This window comes from Lepidothrix coronata, unplaced genomic scaffold, assembly GCF_001604755.1.
Source record: "Lepidothrix coronata isolate B3197 unplaced genomic scaffold, Lepidothrix_coronata-1.0 Scaffold247, whole genome shotgun sequence".
Classification (NCBI taxonomy): Eukaryota; Metazoa; Chordata; class Aves; order Passeriformes; family Pipridae; genus Lepidothrix; species Lepidothrix coronata.
In genome coordinates, this window is record NW_016690427.1 from 808,458 (window position 1) to 828,961 (window position 20,504).

Below are 20,504 nucleotides of genomic sequence, written 5' to 3' on the forward strand. Positions count from 1 at the left end.
CAACCGCTTTATTAATTTTTTTTCTTCATAAATAGGAATTCTACAGATACTTAAAACAACTGTTGTTTTACGAACAGTGATAGCGAGATCAAAGCAAGCTGAGTCAGTATTTTTAAGAGATCATGACACTGAAAGTGTTGTAATGACCACCTCTGGAGTGTTTAAAAAAATGTCTAGTGTGGTAGTTGGGGATACAGTTTAGTGGTGAAGATGCACTGCTGGGTTAACGGTTGGACTTGATGATCTTAGAGTTGTTTTCTAAACTTAACGGTTCTATGATTCCATAAAAACTAGAAATATTTTAGCCATTTGGCTAATGTGTGCAGCCTGGCAAACAGGAATATTAAAGCCAAGCTGTGTGCATGGTGAGACATTAAATTAGTGAGCTATTGCTGTGAGAGTGGCTGCATTTCTGTTTAATTTCTTAGAAAAGCATTTATAAAATGTAAACACTAACAGGCTGTAATTTTCCTTTGCTCTTTAAAAGAGCAAGCACATTTTATAAAGGGCATTACTCAGATCATAGGAGCAGGTGGGGATGTAGCTCTATTCTCCTCCATACAGCATCAGCGGTTATTAAATTACTCATGTCCACGCACATGCATACAAACATTCATTTTGCCATCTTAGAACATTTTTTCTACAAATGGAACTGAAAGACACAGAAAAAGATAATACTTTGGGGCTGACTGAATATTAATTTTTCCGTTTTAATGAGACGACCCCACTTCACGTTTTTGAAAATTGTGATATTTTTTTCATTTTCTTTCCTCTTTCTCCTTCCTTCTCTTCCCTTCTTTAAAGAAAGGTAATCTTCTAAATAGAATTTGCATTGAGGAAAGAGAAGGTAAGATTTTTTAAAGATTATGCAACAAATCGTTAAAATTTTTGCGATTTTCTTCTACATGAAAAGTTTGCGATTTGGATGAAAAGATTAATCAAATTTCATTTCAACGGGTAAGCTTTTCCAATACCTCTGAAACTGAATTCCAAATCCCAGCAATTCTTGCTCCCTTAAAAGAACGTACTCAATTCCTTCCATGTATATTTAGCATGGCAAGGTACTTACACAATAATCCCTCTTCCAGCACTTGTCATGAAACTTTTCTACAAAGATCTATAGCATGAGGACTCAACCTGTGGTGGTGGGAGGCCTCCTGCCCCTGCAGGACATTCTGGCAGCATGGTGAGTTTCTTGTGAGTGCTGCATTTGCAGGAAGGTGATGGATTCTCAGGGCTCCACTCTTGGCTCAGCAGCAGGCCGCTTAGGTTAGGATGAACAGCAGGTGTGTTCCAGGCAGTTGGCATATTATTGCATGGGTAGTTCCTGTGTAGAGGAACAGAGCTTTAAGCTGTGCAGAAATAACAGTTCATGAGAACTCACATATCCACAAAATCACAATGCTCTCAGAAGCCATTCCCCTCTCAGCCCTTATCCTGTGAGTTACAAATAAGAAGAGCATTTTAGAGTACTTGGTACACATGAAAAAATATAATCTCCTCCCACATCTCTGCCAAGTTTACTGTCTTTAGCTTGCAGATGGGACACTGAAGGAACAAGGGGATTATGTTTGACCCATTAATACACATGAAATCTGCACTGGACACATATCTTTCTGAAGAAACTATCCTTTTCCTTGCTCATGTAGCATCTTTTCTCTTTTTAAAGTTTCCTCTTTGTTCCCGCTGCACCAAGTAGAGAAGAGGAAAGGGAAAAGAGAGGACAGCCAGAAAAATCAAGTTGCTGGATATAATGACTAGGAAAGAGGCAGGAGAAATGGAACAAATGTCAAAGCATAGCAAGCCAGGGACAAATGGCTCCAAAGCAAGACTCACAGGCAGGTACAACAACAAAAGCTGAAGATAGAGCTCTACTAATGCTGCCCTCACTTCAGAGTGAGAATAGTTTCTAATCATCCTATTGGTTCTTCCCAATCTGAGCAATTGCTGAAGTTACTGCTTCCATACACGCCACTGGGAACAGGAGGAACCTGAAGGGACTCGCACATGGAAAGTGCCAGGGAAGTTGTGAAGATTTGGACCCACTGACCTACTGACAAATTTCAAGGTTGCTTAACTCAATACAAGCCTACATGAGCTGGTTTCCAGTTAGTCACACTGAGCACTGCAAATCATTCCTAATCTAGTGGCCGTATTGTCTTGCTGTTTGTTTGTTACTTTTGACATGATACTAGATATTATTGCCAACAACGTATCTGAAGTGTTGGCTCAGTGAAAAGTCAAGTCAATTCATTCTTGTTTCACTACTCAAATTCTACTAGTAATACTCTGCTAGGCTCTTGTTCAAGAGAAATTAGCTAGCAACTTACGGAAGAGGCTGATTTTTCATGCAGCGATTTCCAAACCCTGGTTTATTCAAGAAAGCATGAGTAAGGGAGACCATCTGCTCATTGCCAGGACGTTCATTGCTAAGGGAATAAAATAGGACTTTATAAAATATTTTTTCAGACTGTCATAGTGGAATACGCATAGGAACTAGAGAAGAACAGTCATATGGCAGAACCAACTGCCCCTCTCCAAATGCTGATAATTCAATTGTTTTATTTTTTAATGTAAAATCCCAGAACCTTCCAAAATGGTTAACAGGATAAACAATGGTCCTTTTCTCCTAATAGTAAGGCATAACTTCTGACATAGTCCAATAGCAATATTCTCCAAAAAAGCTTGAATCCTCATTTCTGTCCTCTCAGCACTGTACTGTCAGTAATCAGAAGATGAAAAACATATTCTGCATTTTCATTTGCTGAGATCTGGATCTCCTGTTAGGCAGGATATGTAATTTTATAAGTGTAGAGACCACAAATTCAGGTAGGAAGAAGAGACTACCAAAAACAGCAAGGTATTTGAAGACCTATTTGTTAGATGCATTAACAGCTGTTTTATCTGCTTGCACCAATTTTGTGCTATTTTAAATCTGCTGATTCCAGTGGAGTTAATCTTTTTTTTATATCACACAGAGTGAGAAAAGCCCAATGGGACATGCCCCCATGATCCTAAATGATCTTAAATCTCCCATGATCCTAAATGGTCCCCCATGATCCTAGGGAGGAAAAGGTGTATATATGACAGATGTACTTTAAGTGATTCCTCTTACCTGAAGAAAGTAAACTGTTGTCCATAGATCCAAGGGTGTAATGTTAAGGCGGGATATTCTCCAAATGGAGGAATAATGACCGTAAGTATTAGAGACAGCAACACAAAACTAGAAGGGAGAACAACCTGCAGGGAACATGAAAATTTCACATTAGGTTATTATATATACATTGTAGACTGATTCTGTACATATCTCATAATATATGTAAACAAAGGAGGGACAGCAGGAACACACAGATCTAATCTAGTTTAGCTCCTGAACATCAACAATCACTTAAGATTCTGGTTGTCATAGAACTGTATTATGTTAAAAATAAAATGTTAGGCTACTAGTGATTGAATCATGAACTTGGTGCAGGTGATAGTCTCCAGGCAGAAAGAAATAGAAGAGGTAGAAGAGTTGGAATTATAATTACACAGTTAGGAACACTGTTACCCATTTGCAGTACCTCAATTGCTTTCCACTGGCGGAAAGACAGTGTTGAGAATGTTGTGGGAAAGAATCAAGAACAGCAAAAGTCAGTCAATACCTGGGCTAGGAAGTCCTTGTGGCTGCGGGAGGCACGGTGGAACCGTTTGATGAGCAGTGCTTTGATCTGCTGATGTACAAGCTGAAAACCTTTATATTGTCGCGACCCTTTGCCTTCATTTTGATCTCCTGCTTTGCCTACTGGCATTCGAGAAGTGTCATTAGTTTTCAGTGTGATTTGTTCAGCTGATTTGTTCTCAGTAGGTGTTTTGCCAAGAGTAGAACCATTTTCTTGAGTGTCTCCTAGGTTAAGATGAGGAGCAGCAGATAAGACACTTTATCCTCCATACATGAAGTACCACAAATATTTTAATGATCTCCAGATTTTACCAACTGTATATATCACATCACAAGACTGTTTTATTACAACTGTTTTCACTGTGGATGTATTTAGTGACACCAGGAGTTAACACTTCTCTTACTCAGCAGGATCAACAAGTTAATCATGTCTGTAGTTTATGGACTAATGGACAGGAAAGAGGGACAGAAAAGTACTTTTTATAAAACTACTAAAATCATTGACATCTGAGTGCTTGACACTACACTCTTATTTACATAGTTAAGAACCTCATCTAATCTAAATCCAAGTCTTTCTGCTGACTTAATCTTTTTCTCTGATATCATGTCAGGCCCTAAAAACAGACACTTGCTGACTAAATTTATTTTGTCAAAAAACGCTATACAAAGGCTGAAAGTTCTGATGCTCCTCTTTACAGGGTGTTCAGAATAAAGAACAGTCCCAAGAAAAGTCTATCAAATACAGATTCATGGATCTATACCTGTTTTTTGCATTCCAGGGTCAGCTTCTGTTGTGACTTTTAGGAAAACCTGTCATAGACAAATATATCTCTCAGTAAAGAAAAGAACAGTTGCAATAATCTGACCTTTAAAACATCATACATCATCCTTCAATGTAACATAAAAAAAATTCAGATACCTTTTCAGTACTTCAACTTATTATACAACCGGAGGTCTCTTATGAAATACCTCAGAAAATAAATGAATGAACAAAGATACAAAAAAAAGGACATATTTCAGGCTAATGAGTCATGTTCCACAGGGCTACAATGACATAAGGCTTGGATCTTTTCTCTATGCCCTTCTCAAAGATTCTCTGAGTGTGCCACAGTATATGTGAATAGGTTTTGAAGGGTATATTAGGAATCATGACTTACGTGTTTAAGATTAGGAACTGTCTCAGTAAACATTTTGGTGGTTTATGGTAAGATTAGCGAGTCTTTTCATCTGCCTGTTACCTCTTCAAGTGGTGTGTCTGAAACTCCAAAACTGCTGAGTCCCAGGTCATCCAGTGTTTCCTCCAGTTCTCTGAAGAGACTGGCATAAGATCGCTGTTTAAAGTTTTTATTGGGCAAAAGGTAAATGAGTTCCTGACCAATGCTTTCAATTAATTTTGCTTCTGGAATATGATGGTGAATTACTTCTGCTAGCTCATTTAGATCTCCTGTGAAAAGTCAAAACAGTGTTCATAGAATGAATATTTAACTCTACTAAGCATGATTTCAAAAGCTGTTGTTTGCGCAGTGTAAAGGGGACTGCTTTATTACATAACTCACAGATATCTCAGTTAATTCTGTACTAGACTGGGCTATGTTGCTATTAATGCTTTGGAACTATGTAGCAGGAAACTATTTCATTTATTAATAAAGCACAATGAAACTTTCAGGAATATCTACTTAAGTTTTTCTCCTTTGCAGAAAAGTAAATTTTTTTTTCTGAGAAAATCAGTTTCCTTTGCTCTAGATATGCTTCAGTTTTCATTACCAAATTACACATTTTGGTGCAGAGTAGTTCAAAACTCTATACTTTGCTTCTAAGCACACAAAATTCTATTTCATCATCTGTGCCTGAGAACACATATATACCAAAAAGGGGCAAAATCACAGAGTAGCCTCATCAAATTCATGTTACAATACAATACAAATGTTAGACACAAGGACCAAAGAAGAGGGTTGAGAAGCAGACAAGATTGCAGCATAACAGAAGACATAGCTATGTGCAGGAATGATGAACCATCCCACTTCTTACCATCCAGTTCCAGCTCTGGAGCTCCTTCGTCATCCCTGTGCACGCAGCTGGAGCAGGAACAGGAGCACCCAGATCCACAGCTACAAAGTGACTTGCATGGACAAGGAAAAAAGATGAAAGTGCTTCAGATACACACAAAACAGGATGTAAGGGTTGTCAGTATTTGAACAGCTTGAGTCAGTGAAAAATATATCCAGAACATCTTGAACATACTAGACTGAAAGTCATCTGAAGACTGGATTAAGCAATGCAGAAAACATAATTCCACCTGCACAAATCATACCCGTCCATTCTAAACTGCATACAAAATGCGTGGGGAAATGCGATTAGCAGTGGCCATGAGTATACAGACTGTGTTGCTACTAAGAGTGGAAGCACTACTAGCAGCAGAAAGAACCCAGAACCCTACTTGTCAAACTGTGCGAGGTTGGTTTAGCTGTGGATAAATGTAGACTCTTCCGGTGTCTGAGCTACTTACTTAAACTATATAATGTTTAAAATCAGTGTATTGCAAAAGCAAGCATCAGAAAGACCTGTATATGAACAAAGGCAACTTCAGAGTTAGAATTGTTCAGCCTGGAGAAGAGAGGGTTCCAGGGAGACCTTCCAGCACTTAAAGGGGGCTACAAAAGAGATGGAGAAGGACTTTTTTACAAGCATGTAGCGATAGAACAAGGGGGAATGGCTTTAAACTGAAAAGGGATAGGGCTAGAATAGATATTAGGAGGAAATTCTTCATTGTGAGAATGGGGAGGCACTGGAACAGATTGCCTAGAAAAGCTGTGGATGCCCCATCCCTGGAAGTGTTCAAGGCCAGACTAGATGTGGCTTTAAGCAACCTGGTTTAGTGGAAGGTGACCCTGCCCATGGCAGGAGGGTTGGAACCGGATGATTTTTAAGGTTTCTTCCAACCCAAATCATTCCGTGATTCTGTGCTTTCTGTTTTGTACACTGTCTCAAGCAGCACCTAATTGCTTTTTTACCTTGGTGCAGTGCAAGTATTTTTGAGATTACATGTGCAGGGAAGGAGATACATACTTACTGTAGCCCTTCCAATTCTTGTGTTTCTCATCTTGCGAACAAGAGTGAGATAGAAGCCAGAGCCAAAGCAGTTCTTCAGGAATACAGGAGAGCCTGAGCAGAAGAGTTTCCCTTGGGATATGATGGCTACTCTGTCTCCAAGGATGTCTGCCTCATCCATATGATGGGTTGATAGGATGATGGTTCTGCCTAGAAGGAATGAATGTTCAAGGCATGGACTTTCTCTGGAACTCAAAGTTGTGCTTAGTTTTTTTGTCGATTAATGCAGGGTTTTCTTTGCACCAAAATCAGGTCCCAGGTTTGCCACAACCATAGGTATCTGTCCAAAGAATCTTGTTTGCTTGCTTTCGTATCCCACTACTCCTGACAGTTTACACAGCAGGTACACGCTGCATCTATGACGAGTTTAAAAAAAACCCAACAGAATTAAACAATTTCTACTCTCCAACTTCTTACCTGAGCGATACTTCAGCAGAAGATCCCAGATGGATCGCCTGGAATATGGATCAACTCCAGAAGTGGGCTCATCCAAGACTACCACTTTTGCTTCACCCACAAAAGCAATGGCAACAGATAGTTTTCTTTGCATTCCACCTACCAGAGGACAGACACATCCAGGAGTCTAAGATGAGTTACATATGTGGTAGGTATGTATTTACATTGCTTTTTGGTGTGGGGACAAACTGCTACAAATAAAACAAAACCCATCCTCAGTCAAATATTTCTGCAAAGTTAAATCAATAGTAATTTTTCTTCCAAAGTTCATAACAGCTTGCTCCATTTCTATATATATATCTATATATCTATCTTTTTCATCTATACCTTGCATTTTCTGCTTCTTGCCAGAAGCAAAAGCAGGAAGATATGAGGTTTTCAGGATCTTTTGTAAAACTAGCCCACTTTTATAGTTGCAATCAGGACAAAGTAGTATAAGAACACCTGCCTATTTATTCAAATCAGCTTTTGAATCTGAAAGTGAGAGTTGTTCAAATATGCTATGTGCATTTGGACCTTTAGAATGAAAGAAATTACTCCTACCAAATAATACGGTATTACAGAGCACTGATCCAAACAGTGGGGCAGCATGATAGTATAATATTTCATTTGCCTTGAAGTAATAGAACATTGTATTTTGTTTTTTCCCTATATTAATCAATTTTTAATATATATTTATTTAAAAGTAATAGCTTTAAGTGTATTCAAATTTGTCGTATATTTGAAAGAAATGGAAGCTTCAGGGACAGGTTGTGCCAGCTTTACTACTTGTACAGTCCCATTTACTCTTTGAGAATAAAGACCTTCCCAGTGTACATTGATGTGTCAGAATATGGCCTCAAACATGTAACTCAAATAATAATTGCCCCAAGGCCAGGTTGGATGGGACTGTGAGCAACTTGGTCTAAGTGGAAAGTGTCCCTGGCCATGACAGGGAGATTGGAACTAGATGATCTTTAAAGTCCCTTCCAACTTAAGCCATTCTGTGATTCTGTGAAAGACAAAGAAAAGGCAGCAGGAAAAACCATCTTAGAACATTCATGTGGGCACCTGACAAATTCTGAGCCTCTTCATTCCTTTTATGGGTGAGGCCTGTATCTTCTAGCATTGTTTCCAGCTCTTGCTCAGCTTCATCCCTGGATCTTCCTTTCAATTGAGAATAAAACAAGATGTGCTCTGCTACAGTAAGGCTGTGAAATCAGACAGAAAGGCACCAAGACAATTTAAATGAATAAGCTGGGTTCTTTTCCCAAGCAGCAATAAATTCACTCTAGCTTTATCTTGCTAAAGAAGAGAGGTTGCATTACCCTAGAAGATCTTCAGGATCTTGGATGTCATAGGCTCTTTCTCTGCCTTTTCAAAGTAGAACCTGCTACTAAAGGAACAAGTATAGCAGGCATCAAACCATCCATTTATGGGAATAAAGTGGGAGCTAACATGAGGAGTTGCATTAAGGAAGAGAGCCTGCTGTTGAGATGAACACAAACTAATGGTAGTGAAGCTGGAAATCACCTGAGAAGGCAGTAAGTGGTTATGTGGTAGTGCAAAATGGACATAAAAGTTTCCTGCTACTGCACTGTCAACTTGGATTTTTTTCTTTAGGAGTCCTAAATTATAGTGTTTGAAGTCTCAGGATGGACTCCTGCTAACTCACACTGCAAGAGAAAACACCAAGACCACTCTCATTTTCCTAAGAAAATACTGTGCTTCCAGCAAAATGATGCAGGAGACTTCTACTGCAGAAGGACAACACTTACCCCATGTGAGTGTTAAGAGATGAAGAAGTGCTCCTGAAACACATCTACTGCCAGCACAGTAAGAGAAACAACACAGGCTTTGGGCATTTTCACACATGCAGACCAGGACGCTTCTTCTTAAAGCTGGTATGGAATGATACTTACTGATTGAACAAGATGTTGTGCTGTGGGCACATGCCTATTCGGTGCCGAACGGAGTCCATGTGAGTCTGGATATCCAGGCCGCCAATCAGCACAGTTCCAGACGTTGGTGGAAAGAGGCCTGTCAGTATTGACCTGGGAAAACAGAATGAGGAAATTCCCTGTCTCCTATCTTTCTGCGCTAGATTAGGAAGCTACATCGCATGATTCCACTAGATGGAGCATGCTTACATCTCTTATTACAGGCCTTGAAACAAATCCGGTGAAAAGCATGCATGAAAGTACTCTTGCCCTGCTACAGAGACAATCTGCTAACATAATTTTTGATACACCTGTCTGTATGATTCTGGTTTCCATTAAAAAACTGTTTTAGACAGCTCCTCTGTTTCAGGTAGCTTTTTCAGCATGTTACCTCACTCCTACGTATAAAGGGGTCTAAAATAAAGCTCACTAGGATGAAGATAGAGAATAATGGCTTGAGGTCTCTGGCCATACTGACTCATGCCCTATGCCTTTATTTTCTATAAACCAGAAGGGCACCAAACGTTATGTTGCAAATGCGTGGCATCTGTTACTACATTTCGGTGAATATTGGGTTTTTCAGTTCTAAAAAGTTCAAAGCTATACAAATTTTTGGTTTTATCAGTAGAACAAAAAAAGCCAAGTTTACAAAACATTTCAGTAGATTAGAATGCTTTTACTTTGGGTTGAACATAATTCTTGTGGAACAATTAAAAAAATTAAAAAGCAACTTAAAGTGCATTTGAAATAAGAGTATTTTTAATTAAAAAAATCCTAAAGTATTCTGCTGGAAAAAGTCATAATGAAACACATTCAGTTCTTTCAACATTTGATGACCTTGTCACAGATTCATGAAATGGTTTTTTAAATAATTAATCCTATTTTGCCAAATAAAGTTCCATATAAAGAAAATTAAACATTCCTAGAGTATGGCTTCCTGGGATGCTAGAGTTCTAGGACAAGAGTAACATTTTAATCTGGACATGGATCTCACATGCATGTAACCATTTTATTTAAAGAGGGTCTATATCTTATACTCCTTTGCACACAGACCAAAAAATGTGACTGACTTCAAGCCAGTTAGAGAAACCAAGACCACATGGAATGTGGTGGCTTGCAAATCTTCAGCCCTTTCAACCAGAAGATCCTTCTCCTTCTTCACCTAAGGGTAGTTTGGCCATGGGAAATGAATTCTGGGAGAGAGTATTGCTTCCTTCTCTTTAGACTTTCACTCGTTTGTGTCATGTGTTGCCTCCCTCCCAGGGCTTTAGCTAATCCAGGATATGTTCTCTGTGCCTAGGGGCAGCATTTCCCTGTCTGGAGAAAGCCTGATGCTGTGTCTCAAGCCAGCTACAGGGGTGGAGAGAGACAAGGAAAGAGTGAAAAGAGAAGACTGCTCCTTGGGATACAGCAATAGAGCACAGCCCTGGATTTGCTTCTTTTAAAATAAGAGACTTACATGGTTGTTGTCTTTCCTGCTCCATTGTGACCAAGGAAGGCTGTGATCTGACCCTCATAAAATGTAATATTCATCCCGTCTACTGCTGGCTTGGACCTGTTTGCAAAAATCTTCACCAGGTTCTGAATGCATACTCCTGGAATCAGTCCTGTTGGCTCAGGCTCAAAGAAGGTATTTACTTGAAAGGTAAAAAATTAAGAATGAAAAGAGAATAAAAACACCTGTTTTAACCCTAGTTTGACGATGACACATCAATAAGTGCAGAAGCAATAGTATATACCCAGTAAAACACAGCATCATGTTCCAGGGCCAGATTCTCCAAGTCACACCAGTACCAAACTGATGCCAGATTTCTAACTGCAGCGCAATTTATTTAGATTTACCCTCATATCAATGACAGGAAAAGTGGAGCCCAGAATTGTGGTGCTCTGTGGAGAGGTAACTCATTGGATCAGGTGAAGCTGAACTTGATTTCTGTTCTAATTGTGTACCTGGAAGATTATTTGGGATTGTTTTCTGAAGATACTTAGATAGGCTGAGAGATTACATTAAACAAACAGCAGGTTGCCTTTCTAGCCAGGCTGAAATCTGCCATTCAAATAATCTGTCCAGCTGTGCATTCTTTGACCATGATGCTTAAAAAATCTCCCCAGAACACAAACAAAACACAACAAAAAAAATTTACCTTCAATCCTGGTAGGTGAAATTTACCCCATTGCTGAGGCCAGCTCAGGATTTAGACAGTACCTAACAGGAACACTACATGAGATGGCTTTCTCTCAGGATTAAAAACGCATTATTGTAAATAGCACCATCAGGATGTTTTATTGCATCAGCTTCTAGACAAAACAAACTTCCTTTGAAGTAAATTAAGCCCTTGGGCAATATGAATTATGGGAGTTGAGAAATTGAAACTAAAGACCCTGTCCGCTTTTGTTTACACAGAATGCTTCAGGCTTTGTAGGGAGGCTTGTTTTGCAATTCCAGTTTACTTAAATTGTTCAGTATCCAGCAGGCCTGTGTGGAGAACAGCCAATGCCATCTGGGCAAAACCAGCCCCACCTCCTTCAGTAGCTTTTGTGACTGTCACTATAGACAACACTCAGGAAAAAGTCCCAAATATGTTGGATATGAGAGAGCTGTGTATATTACAAATCAGATGAAATAATCAATCTAGAATGGGTAGTCTTATTTTAAATAAAATTATGTTTATAGATAACTTTTCTTTTGCTTTGTGAATCTGGTTTTCCATTTACCTTACTGGGACAAATACAAACATCTCTCTATTGACAGAAGTTCACATCGAGTCTGGCTAAATAGTTATGCATATACTGGCAATTGAGGCACCTTCCTTGGTTTTATATGTATCATGAGCTCAATTAATATTTGTCTGCAAGACTCACTGACAAGTTCAGTGGCAAATTCTCTGATGATCTCCCCCAGTATCTGCTTTGCATCACCTGAAGGACACTTAGTGGAGGGTTAAGCTCCCTTTTTTTTGGGATTCATATTTCTCCATTCTGATCCTATATCCTCTGTGCAATTTTGGGCCATTTAGGTCTTTCTTCAGAGACGCCATCACTGGGGGGATGTGGGTAGGGTGTTGGTGAAAGTTCTGCTTAAAATGTATCAAGCAATTAGGATATATTTACAGCATCTGCCCTGCTCTGCCAACTTGTGCTAGTTTTGGAGTTAAGCTGTTAGAACTATTTCCAATCCCATTACTCTTATGTGAAGCACTAGCTCTTACATGAAACCATTCTGGAAACTGTGCCATTGAACCATACTAGGTCTGGTTTTGGCTTCTTCACAAGCCTCCTAGTTCCTGTGTGGGTGGCTGAAAGGGAAGATGGGCTTTTTTTTGTGCAATGACAGGCAAAAAGTCCTTCCTCTGTGGCCATGGAGCAGCTGGAACACGGGAACTGATGAATACAGCACGACAAAGATAAGGTAGTATTAGGAGAAGATTGGCTGAAATAACCTTTGACCTCTGCCTGTCTTTTTTCTTTTGAAGTCCTGTCCTGTTTCCATTCACCCTGAATGCATGTTTTCAGTGCCTACGTGAGGAGCTCTGATGGCCCCACTTTTATCTCTAGCTTTTCAAGAGAGTCAAAATGGGCTCAAAGCTGCCAGTAGCAGTCACTTGTGCTACAGAATCCACATGCATTCCTCTGAGCATCACATACAAAAAACTCCTCTGGTTCCCCACAAAAAAAGACATTGGGACTTGAAAACAAGGCAGGTCATTCAGGAATTCTTAGGTGGTGGCTAATGTCAGCATCAGAAAAGGGTGCAGACAGACACACAGAGCACTTCAGATAAATCCCTCTGAAACCAGCCTTTCCCTACAGATGCAAGACACACTAAAGATAGACAAAATAAAAAGAGGAGGGGTGGGGCTAGGTGGAAAGAACATTCCTCTCCAACATAAGTATTTTTATTGAAGTCATGGCTCTAATTCTAAGGAGTCAATGTATCTGTCTTTGAAGCTTCCCTCAGCATGAATGCTAACTTGCCAAAGAAACAGCCTGCATTTGCACAATAAAAAACAAGTTATGGAGCTCTTCAGGAGGGCAGCTGTCTTATGTGTAGTGCCTAACATATTCTAAGGGATTATGAATGTAGATGAATCAGTGAGAGCCTGGCAGTTGCATGCTATCATCTGCAGCCTACTGGGCTCTTGTAGGTTGGCTCTAATCATTCCTATGTGTAGTTTGTTATGAAGTATAATGAGTATGGTATCTCAAAAGTACTCAGGTTGCTCTCTCTCCTTACTATTAATTTCATCTTTGTCCTGGACATCTGTCTTAGGCTTCCCCTGCTCGCCGGGTTCTTTTTCTCGTTTGTGTTTACATTGTTTGTTTTTACCGTCCTTCTTCCCCTGGTTGTCATTCTTTTCTTCTGTTTTTTCAGGTTCTTCAGATTTATTTGTCCTGCTTTCATTTTTTCCCACTTCCATGGTCTTCTGATCCACACAGCCTTCTGACTCAGGAATTTTTTCTATATAAACCAAAAGTAACCAAGATGTAAGGAACCAAAATTAAATATCCTCTTATCTCTAGAGATATTTTGAGGAAAAGGAGGTAGTCCTAAGCTTTGAGCTTTCCAGGAGCATTAACCATCAGTAACTCATGAGGTTAGGAACACAGCATCTACCTTAAAATCTGCTTCAGAGGGTCAAGATCATATATTTAAGGAAGACGACTGACAATTTTGCAATTACAGACTCAGAGTAAGATCCTGACTGATATTAGGTACATGTTTTACATTTTGTCTATGCAGCTCTAGACCAAATTCTTCACCACATGAAGAATCACAGATTATTCTGAGTTGGAAGGCACCCACAAGGATCATCAAGTCCAACTCTTAAGTGAACAAGAAAGGCCATAAAAACATTTCCCACACTTACAGGGAGTGAGAGGAAGGAAAACAAAATTAAAAGGTTAAATGAAAAGCAAAATGCTAAACTGCTACGTAAATTAAGAGCAGCAGGCTGGAATGAATGAGTTGATGTTAACTTCTATACAAGAATTTCTGGCTTTCCAGTTTGGCCTTAGCCCTTGCTGCCACGAAAGAAAACAGTCACATAAAATCACTGATTGGGTCAGGCTTGAAGCAGAAAGAACAGTCATGTTCAAAGCAGGAGCCCCTGAACGAACTGTTTACATAACACAAATTCAAGCTGGTAGTCTAGAGTGAAACTAGAACAATTGTAATGCATCAGATGGTCTGGGACTTATTTTTGTTGTGCAATTTCACCCTAACTTTCTGCTATAAGAAATTTTAGCCCACAAAACTGTATAAAATTACCTAGTGCACAAATAGCCACATAAACAAGTTCACGCCATCACCTAAAATGGCAAAGTAGGGGATACAAAAGTGCTCCAGTAGAAGTAAATTTTAAAAGTACCAAGATAATTTACCAGTTTATCTTAATTTTCAACTGTGAATTTACATTATCTGACATTTCCCTATCCAGTTTTCCTCCCAATACATTAACCAGTTACAATAAATTAAGAAAATGCTCCTGAAGGAAAGATAGGAGTTGAGAAAAGTTCTATAGTTGTTCAAGTAAGCCTAGACACTGAAGAGTCTTGGTTCTTCAAATAGATAAGAATCACAGTCTCCTACAAAGGAATTAATCAAAGATGACCTTTCCAATTGTCCCTGCTTGAGAAAACCCAAGGCAATGTTTTGTAGAAGAGAGGATGAAATAACTACCAGCACAATCAAGCTAGCTGAGATAATAATAGAATAATTTAGATCAGAAGTGACTTCCAAAGGTTTCCAGTTCCATCGTCAAAAAATAGGGTCAATTCAGATCATGGCAACTGTCTCAAAAAATGCAGATTTTACAAACTTCCTGAGCAACCTGTTCCAGTGTTCTAACTACCTTCATAACAAATATTTATTTTCTTATATTGAATCAGAATTCCTGTTTTCCAGTTTATATCCATTGCCTCTCATGCTTCCTCCAGACACATCTGAGCAGTCTAGATCTATCTTAGCTTTCTCAAGGCTGAGTAGACCCAGCTCTCTCATTATGTTATGTGCTGCAGCTCCTAATCAATTTGGTGGCTCTTTACTGAGTTATTCAAGATGGCACAAGTGTGGCATAAATCATGATCTTGCTTAGAAACTGAACGTAAAAAGACTAAATTAGTGTCAAATTAGATAGAAAAGAATCAGGTTTAAAAAGATGAGGAAACTCAGTGTAAATAAGATCAATATTTCACAAAGGTTGTGTTGAGCAATACCTTGAATGTCTCAAAAAGTGTTGGGTAGAGAGATTGGGGGTCTGATGCTGCTTGTTAACCCACACTTCAAAGGCTCTCAAATGGAACAGGGACTCACCTCTTCTAATTCGAATAATAGCAGGCCACTCCAAGTTCAAAGGCACCTGCTGAGATTCCCAGTGTATGGCTGTCTCTCACCTTTGCAGCAGCTCAGGTAATGTCACCTTTAAGCAGATCAATGAAGTTATTTCTAAACACCCAAGTTTTAAAAGAACTCACCATCTGCAGTTGCCGTTTTCTCATCTTGTGGGTTTCTAGAGCCAAGCCAGTAAGATTTCTGCACAGGGAAATACCAGGGCTGTGGTAGCCCATAGTCCCCTAAAACAAAAGTAAGTAGGTAAAGTGCACTTCATAATCCCATTTCTCAGTAGGCACGAATACAATTAAACTAAATCTGAGTATAATTATAAACACTTGCAGTCCTACTGTGCATATCAGAAGGTCAAACCATCCATCAAGTACCTGACAGAACAGATTTTGTTTACAGATATTTTTTTAATTTTGGGCAGCAGTAAAATATTAAGAAAATATGTGATGTGATTTGCCTTACCTTGCTTAAGTACAATATAGTTGAATTACAGAATGAAGCTACTCCCTGAATCCTTACCAACCAGGAGGCAGCTGACTGCTTAAGTGGGATCCCAGCTTCACTCAGCGATTTTCTTTTAAGGCCCACTTAGCGCTTGAGGGTTGACATGAGTGAAAAGCGTTTTATATTTACACTTATTATCCTGGGGCTAGATTCACAAGTCACAATGGGAAAAGACACTCTGACTGTTATTTCAGCACACAGCCTTTTAGGAAAAGTGACAACACAGTAATCGTCTTCTTAAGCAAAAATGGGCTTTTTTTGTTACAGGTTAATTCAGTTTGGATAAGAGAAAGTACAATAACATTACCAGTTCTTGTCAGGTCAGATCAGAGTTACAGCAAGTCAACACTGCTTTCCTGGATCATACTGATTTATAGAATGCAAGAATTTGAGCTGCTATGTTTAAAACTGGCATCCCTGTGAACCCAGATGTTATTATCCTTGTGCTATTTATTCAAAATAAGCAAAGGGAGTTTGTAATACTCACTGAAAGATGGTCAGTTTTTCTTAATTGAAAACCACTGTTTATGAAAGTGTCTGCCTATTTCTGAATTAACAAACGTTATCTGTATTTCAGGCAACCACTTATACCCCTATTAATGCACACAAATGCTCTGTCTTCATCTACAAACAGTTTGCCTTGCACTTGCTATGGACTGGATTACATCCCTCTGAAACTGGTGGTTAAAACGACAGATTCTTATTCAGGATGAATGCAAAACCCAAGTGATATTTGTTATGGAGCAGAATGCTCAAATAGCCAAAGCACCATTGTGCCAATGGGTGGTTAGCTGCAGAACACACTTGAGCAGGAACAGAACCATATGGATCAAATGATTATCCAGGGAACTGGATATGACACAAAGGATTATCCATAGTAACCTCAAAGACTACAGCATTGATTTGGTAGGTCTGCACGTGTGTGACAGAGAAACACCATGAGAAATTCTACAGAAACAGAGGAGCAGAAAGCCAATCAGATACTCAGAGCAAATATTGGGAGGATGGGAAGGTACTAACTAGAAGCCCTGAAAGGTGTTACTTTTGTGTAAAGTGCTGACAGAAAAAACCCAATTTGTATCTATGAACAAAGAAACCGCTGTTGTTTAATTTCTGCTGTGTTCATGGAAATAGTACATTGTCTACTCTTCTTTAAATAAACAGAGTTGCAGAAAAGGAAAAGGAAAAAAACCATCCATCTGCCAAGAATATATTTTGGAACTGCAGTTTCCATGCAGGAGTAATTAATGAAAAGAAACCTCACTTGCTGGGTACAGCATAAGAGTTTACATTTATTACACTGTAACAATATTCAATATGAAGTAAGATAACCATTTAAGCTAGAAGGACAAATCATTTTGTCACAAAGAAAGTTCCAGAATTTTGTAACTGATAACAAAAAAAATCCTCTTGTGAACTCCCATGAGAACCATGATTCCCCTTTAGAAATAAAATAAATCCGGACATGTACTTTCATAACTGCTTGGGACAAAGTATGTGTCTTAGGAAATAGTACCATCCTTTAAGAAACATTTTGCCTAAGGTGGCCATAATATATATGTGAACGAGAACTGTTACTTCTATATTTTTAAAAATTTAAAGAAATCTCATTAGAAATGGTTGAAATTTCTCAAAAGAAAACATATACAGAATTTGGATTTTAGCAGATGATATTTTTCTAGATTTATTTTCTATTTAAATTATAAAATGTGACCAGAAATTGCATCCTCCTTTTTACTCTTTCTTCCTTTTTCATTCTTTTCAGGAATAAAACAGAATAAAGAAAAAAGAAAGAGAGAAAAGTGGAAGACTTAATAAACCAGTGGTGCTAAAGTGAATAAGATTCATGGTCTACAACACCCTGTTTTTACAGTGAATTTCTCAGAGACTGATTAGATTAACAGAGTTTACAACAACTACCGCCACTTCATAAGGATAAGAAACGGACATACCTGGAAAAACGTTATCAAGATACCAAGAAAGTATTCCATAGAGAAAAGCATCAAAAAGCATCATGTTAATGGAAAAAAGAAAACTATAATCATCTCCTTCCAAGGGACTGGTTCTGATGTTACCCCACTGTAGGCCAAGACCTTGTTCTTCATAGCGTGACAAATATTCTGTACCGAAACCAAAAGCTACTTGAGAAAGCAAACTCTGGAATAAAGGAAAAATTACATTCAACTCAGACAGGGGGACATTTTGTAAAAAAAAAAAAAAAAAAGATAACCTTTAGGGACTGGACTTCAAAACTTAATAATGCCTAACAAATGACATGGGAAGAGTTGTTTCACTTTTATATTGGCCTGCAATGTTTAATTCTCCGAATGGAAGCAATTCTAAGTAGTTTTTAGCCACAATAGACTGAATTCAACCTTGGCTGTGCTTTCTTTAACTACTAATCAACCGTCACAGATTGGGTTTTTTTTCATTAATGTCTCTGTTCAGAAAATACTACAGATGCATCTAGAAGTTTGCAGCGTACAACTTTGCCTATTTTGGAGGAAAAAAATATTTCCTGAGTGTACAGGGAAGGGCCACTATGAGTAACAAGTCAGAAAGTACACCAGATGCTCAGGATAAGGAAAACCACAACCATCCCTTCCCCTGTCATGTCTGTTAGCTGGTTCTCACACAACAAACTAATAAACCAGTAGAGTATCTACATATTATCTTCAATGTTGCATTGCAAAAATAGAGGAAGAAATATAGTGCTGTTTCACAGGACTTGTAGTTCAGCCAGGAATGCCAGACCTCAGGAAAATGAGGGATCCCAATAGCAGCTCTTAGTGAGGCATTATCATAGTGTGCTACGTAAAGAATATTTGGTTTTCAGCAATATATTCACTGTCCTTAAAATTTTAACATTTTACTTCAGGCCCCCTAAACATGCACACCCTGCCTTTATCATCCCTGGTAAGAAAGCTGATTAATAGCCATATTTACACTTAGGTAGAGCTTTCGAAGTGTTCTGTTTTCTTTCTTCCTTTTTCTATAGATTTCTTAGTGCAAGGGGAGAAGACAGTTCTTTTACCTGTGTTGTTAGAATGCTCAGTAAAGATGGGGAGACTGGCCTCAAACACCCTTCCCGTTTCAGTGAGCAACAAAAAATTAGTCTGAATAATTTTGTAAGATCACAGTTCCATTTCAAAAAACAGCAAAAAGTTTCCAGCTCCTCTGACTTGTTATGTATCTTAGCTAAAATGGAAGAGAACCAACAAGGAAGTACTGTGTGGAGAATGTCTACAACTACTTAGATGAAAAGTATTTCTCAGAGCTTTGGCACTCGAGTTCAAATCCTAACTCTACGGTCAGGTAAAGAAAGAATGTGTACCTGAGGTCTTCTCATCCTTAGATATTTTGGTGTTAACTAGGTTATAGCACATGAGAAAGATAACTCTCCCCATTTTGTGAATTGCCTCCATATTTACTAAGCATATCAGAAGTTAAATTTGCTTTGACTTCTAAGGGGTGTTCAAAGCAATTTAAACAGTATGTTAATTTCCTAGCATTCAAAAAGTAAAATAAAATTTTATTGGATTTTCTGAAAACCATGAAGATGTCTCTTGCACTAGGCCTGCTAAAGGCTTATGCACTTACAATCCTTAATTATTTGAGAGAGATTTAGAGGTCTCCCTCTCCAAGTCACAAAAGCAGAGAGGAAGAGGTGTGCAATATTTTGTAATTCACATATGCACCATGAGAAGGGGAGCAAAGACAACACAGAACCAGTGAAAGGCTTACTGCTAGGATCTTCAGATTGACAGTCACGCGGTCTTGCCAGACAAAGCAGATGATGTGGGGCAGGTACAAGGTGAAGTAGATGACTCCACTGCAGGCAGCTGCCAGATTTGCTTTGGAGAAGAAGGTGCTGAACAAGAAACACTGCATTATGGTGGCTGTGGTGAATGTCAGTAGGAATAGAAAGAAGAGAAGTGGATTGCTATAATGTAGTACTTGTCCACGCTGTAAGCAAAAGGAAAACAAAAATTTAGAATTATTGCTGCTTCCTGAACTGGCAGAAAAGGTCAGAATTGTCATCGACATGTAACATGTAATGAGTAATAAGCCAGTCCTTCTTACCTAATATGACTTCTAACTCTCCCAGGTAGTATTTTCAACCATGGAGGTCATTACAATCACAAATCCTTCATCTAACTTTATCCCTGTTCCTGAATTGTGACTTCAGGTTAGTACAATAGGTTGTGCAGCTAATATTCCTATTCAATGACTGAATTAAGATCATAACTGATTGAAAATAGACATTGTGTCCCTGTCTTAATAAGTAAATGATTCCAAGCAAGATGTGCCTGCCTGGAAACTCATACATTTTAAATAAAAGTATTAAAGTTAATAATAAAGTTTCATTGATCTCTTCTCATCCTCTCCTCAATCCACTTGCTCTACATGCAGAAAAGGCAATGTAAGGAAGTGTGACAAAACATCTTTAAAAAGCCAACAACAAAACCACAGGAAATTATAAAGCTTCTGCACCTAAATGATATTCAAACTC

The 20,504-nt window shown here is 38.7% G+C and overlaps 1 protein-coding gene across 4 annotated transcripts in view; it reads right to left on the minus strand.

Annotated features, from left to right (window-relative positions):
* Positions 1–20,504, minus strand: part of ABCA4 (ATP binding cassette subfamily A member 4) — a 72,149-nt gene that overhangs the window by 18,972 nt on the left and 32,673 nt on the right. For 3 of the 4 annotated variants that reach the window (XM_017835057.1, XM_017835058.1, XM_017835060.1), the window contains 16 exons: positions 19,736–19,957; positions 17,944–18,148; positions 15,619–15,717; positions 13,379–13,603; positions 10,604–10,781; positions 9,127–9,258; positions 8,276–8,415; positions 7,187–7,324; positions 6,732–6,919; positions 5,690–5,780; positions 4,900–5,105; positions 4,423–4,471; positions 3,645–3,886; positions 3,116–3,240; positions 2,331–2,429; positions 1,138–1,327 (listed from right to left, as the gene is read on the minus strand). In XM_017835057.1, coding sequence (XP_017690546.1) covers positions 1,138–1,327; positions 2,331–2,429; positions 3,116–3,240; positions 3,645–3,886; positions 4,423–4,471; positions 4,900–5,105; positions 5,690–5,780; positions 6,732–6,919; positions 7,187–7,324; positions 8,276–8,415; positions 9,127–9,258; positions 10,604–10,781; positions 13,379–13,603; positions 15,619–15,717; positions 17,944–18,148; positions 19,736–19,957 — 2,529 coding nt within the window. The remainder of the gene's footprint in view (positions 1–1,137; positions 1,328–2,330; positions 2,430–3,115; positions 3,241–3,644; positions 3,887–4,422; positions 4,472–4,899; positions 5,106–5,689; positions 5,781–6,731; positions 6,920–7,186; positions 7,325–8,275; positions 8,416–9,126; positions 9,259–10,603; positions 10,782–13,378; positions 13,604–15,618; positions 15,718–17,943; positions 18,149–19,735; positions 19,958–20,504) is intronic. The other variant, XM_017835059.1, reaches the window with a different exon arrangement.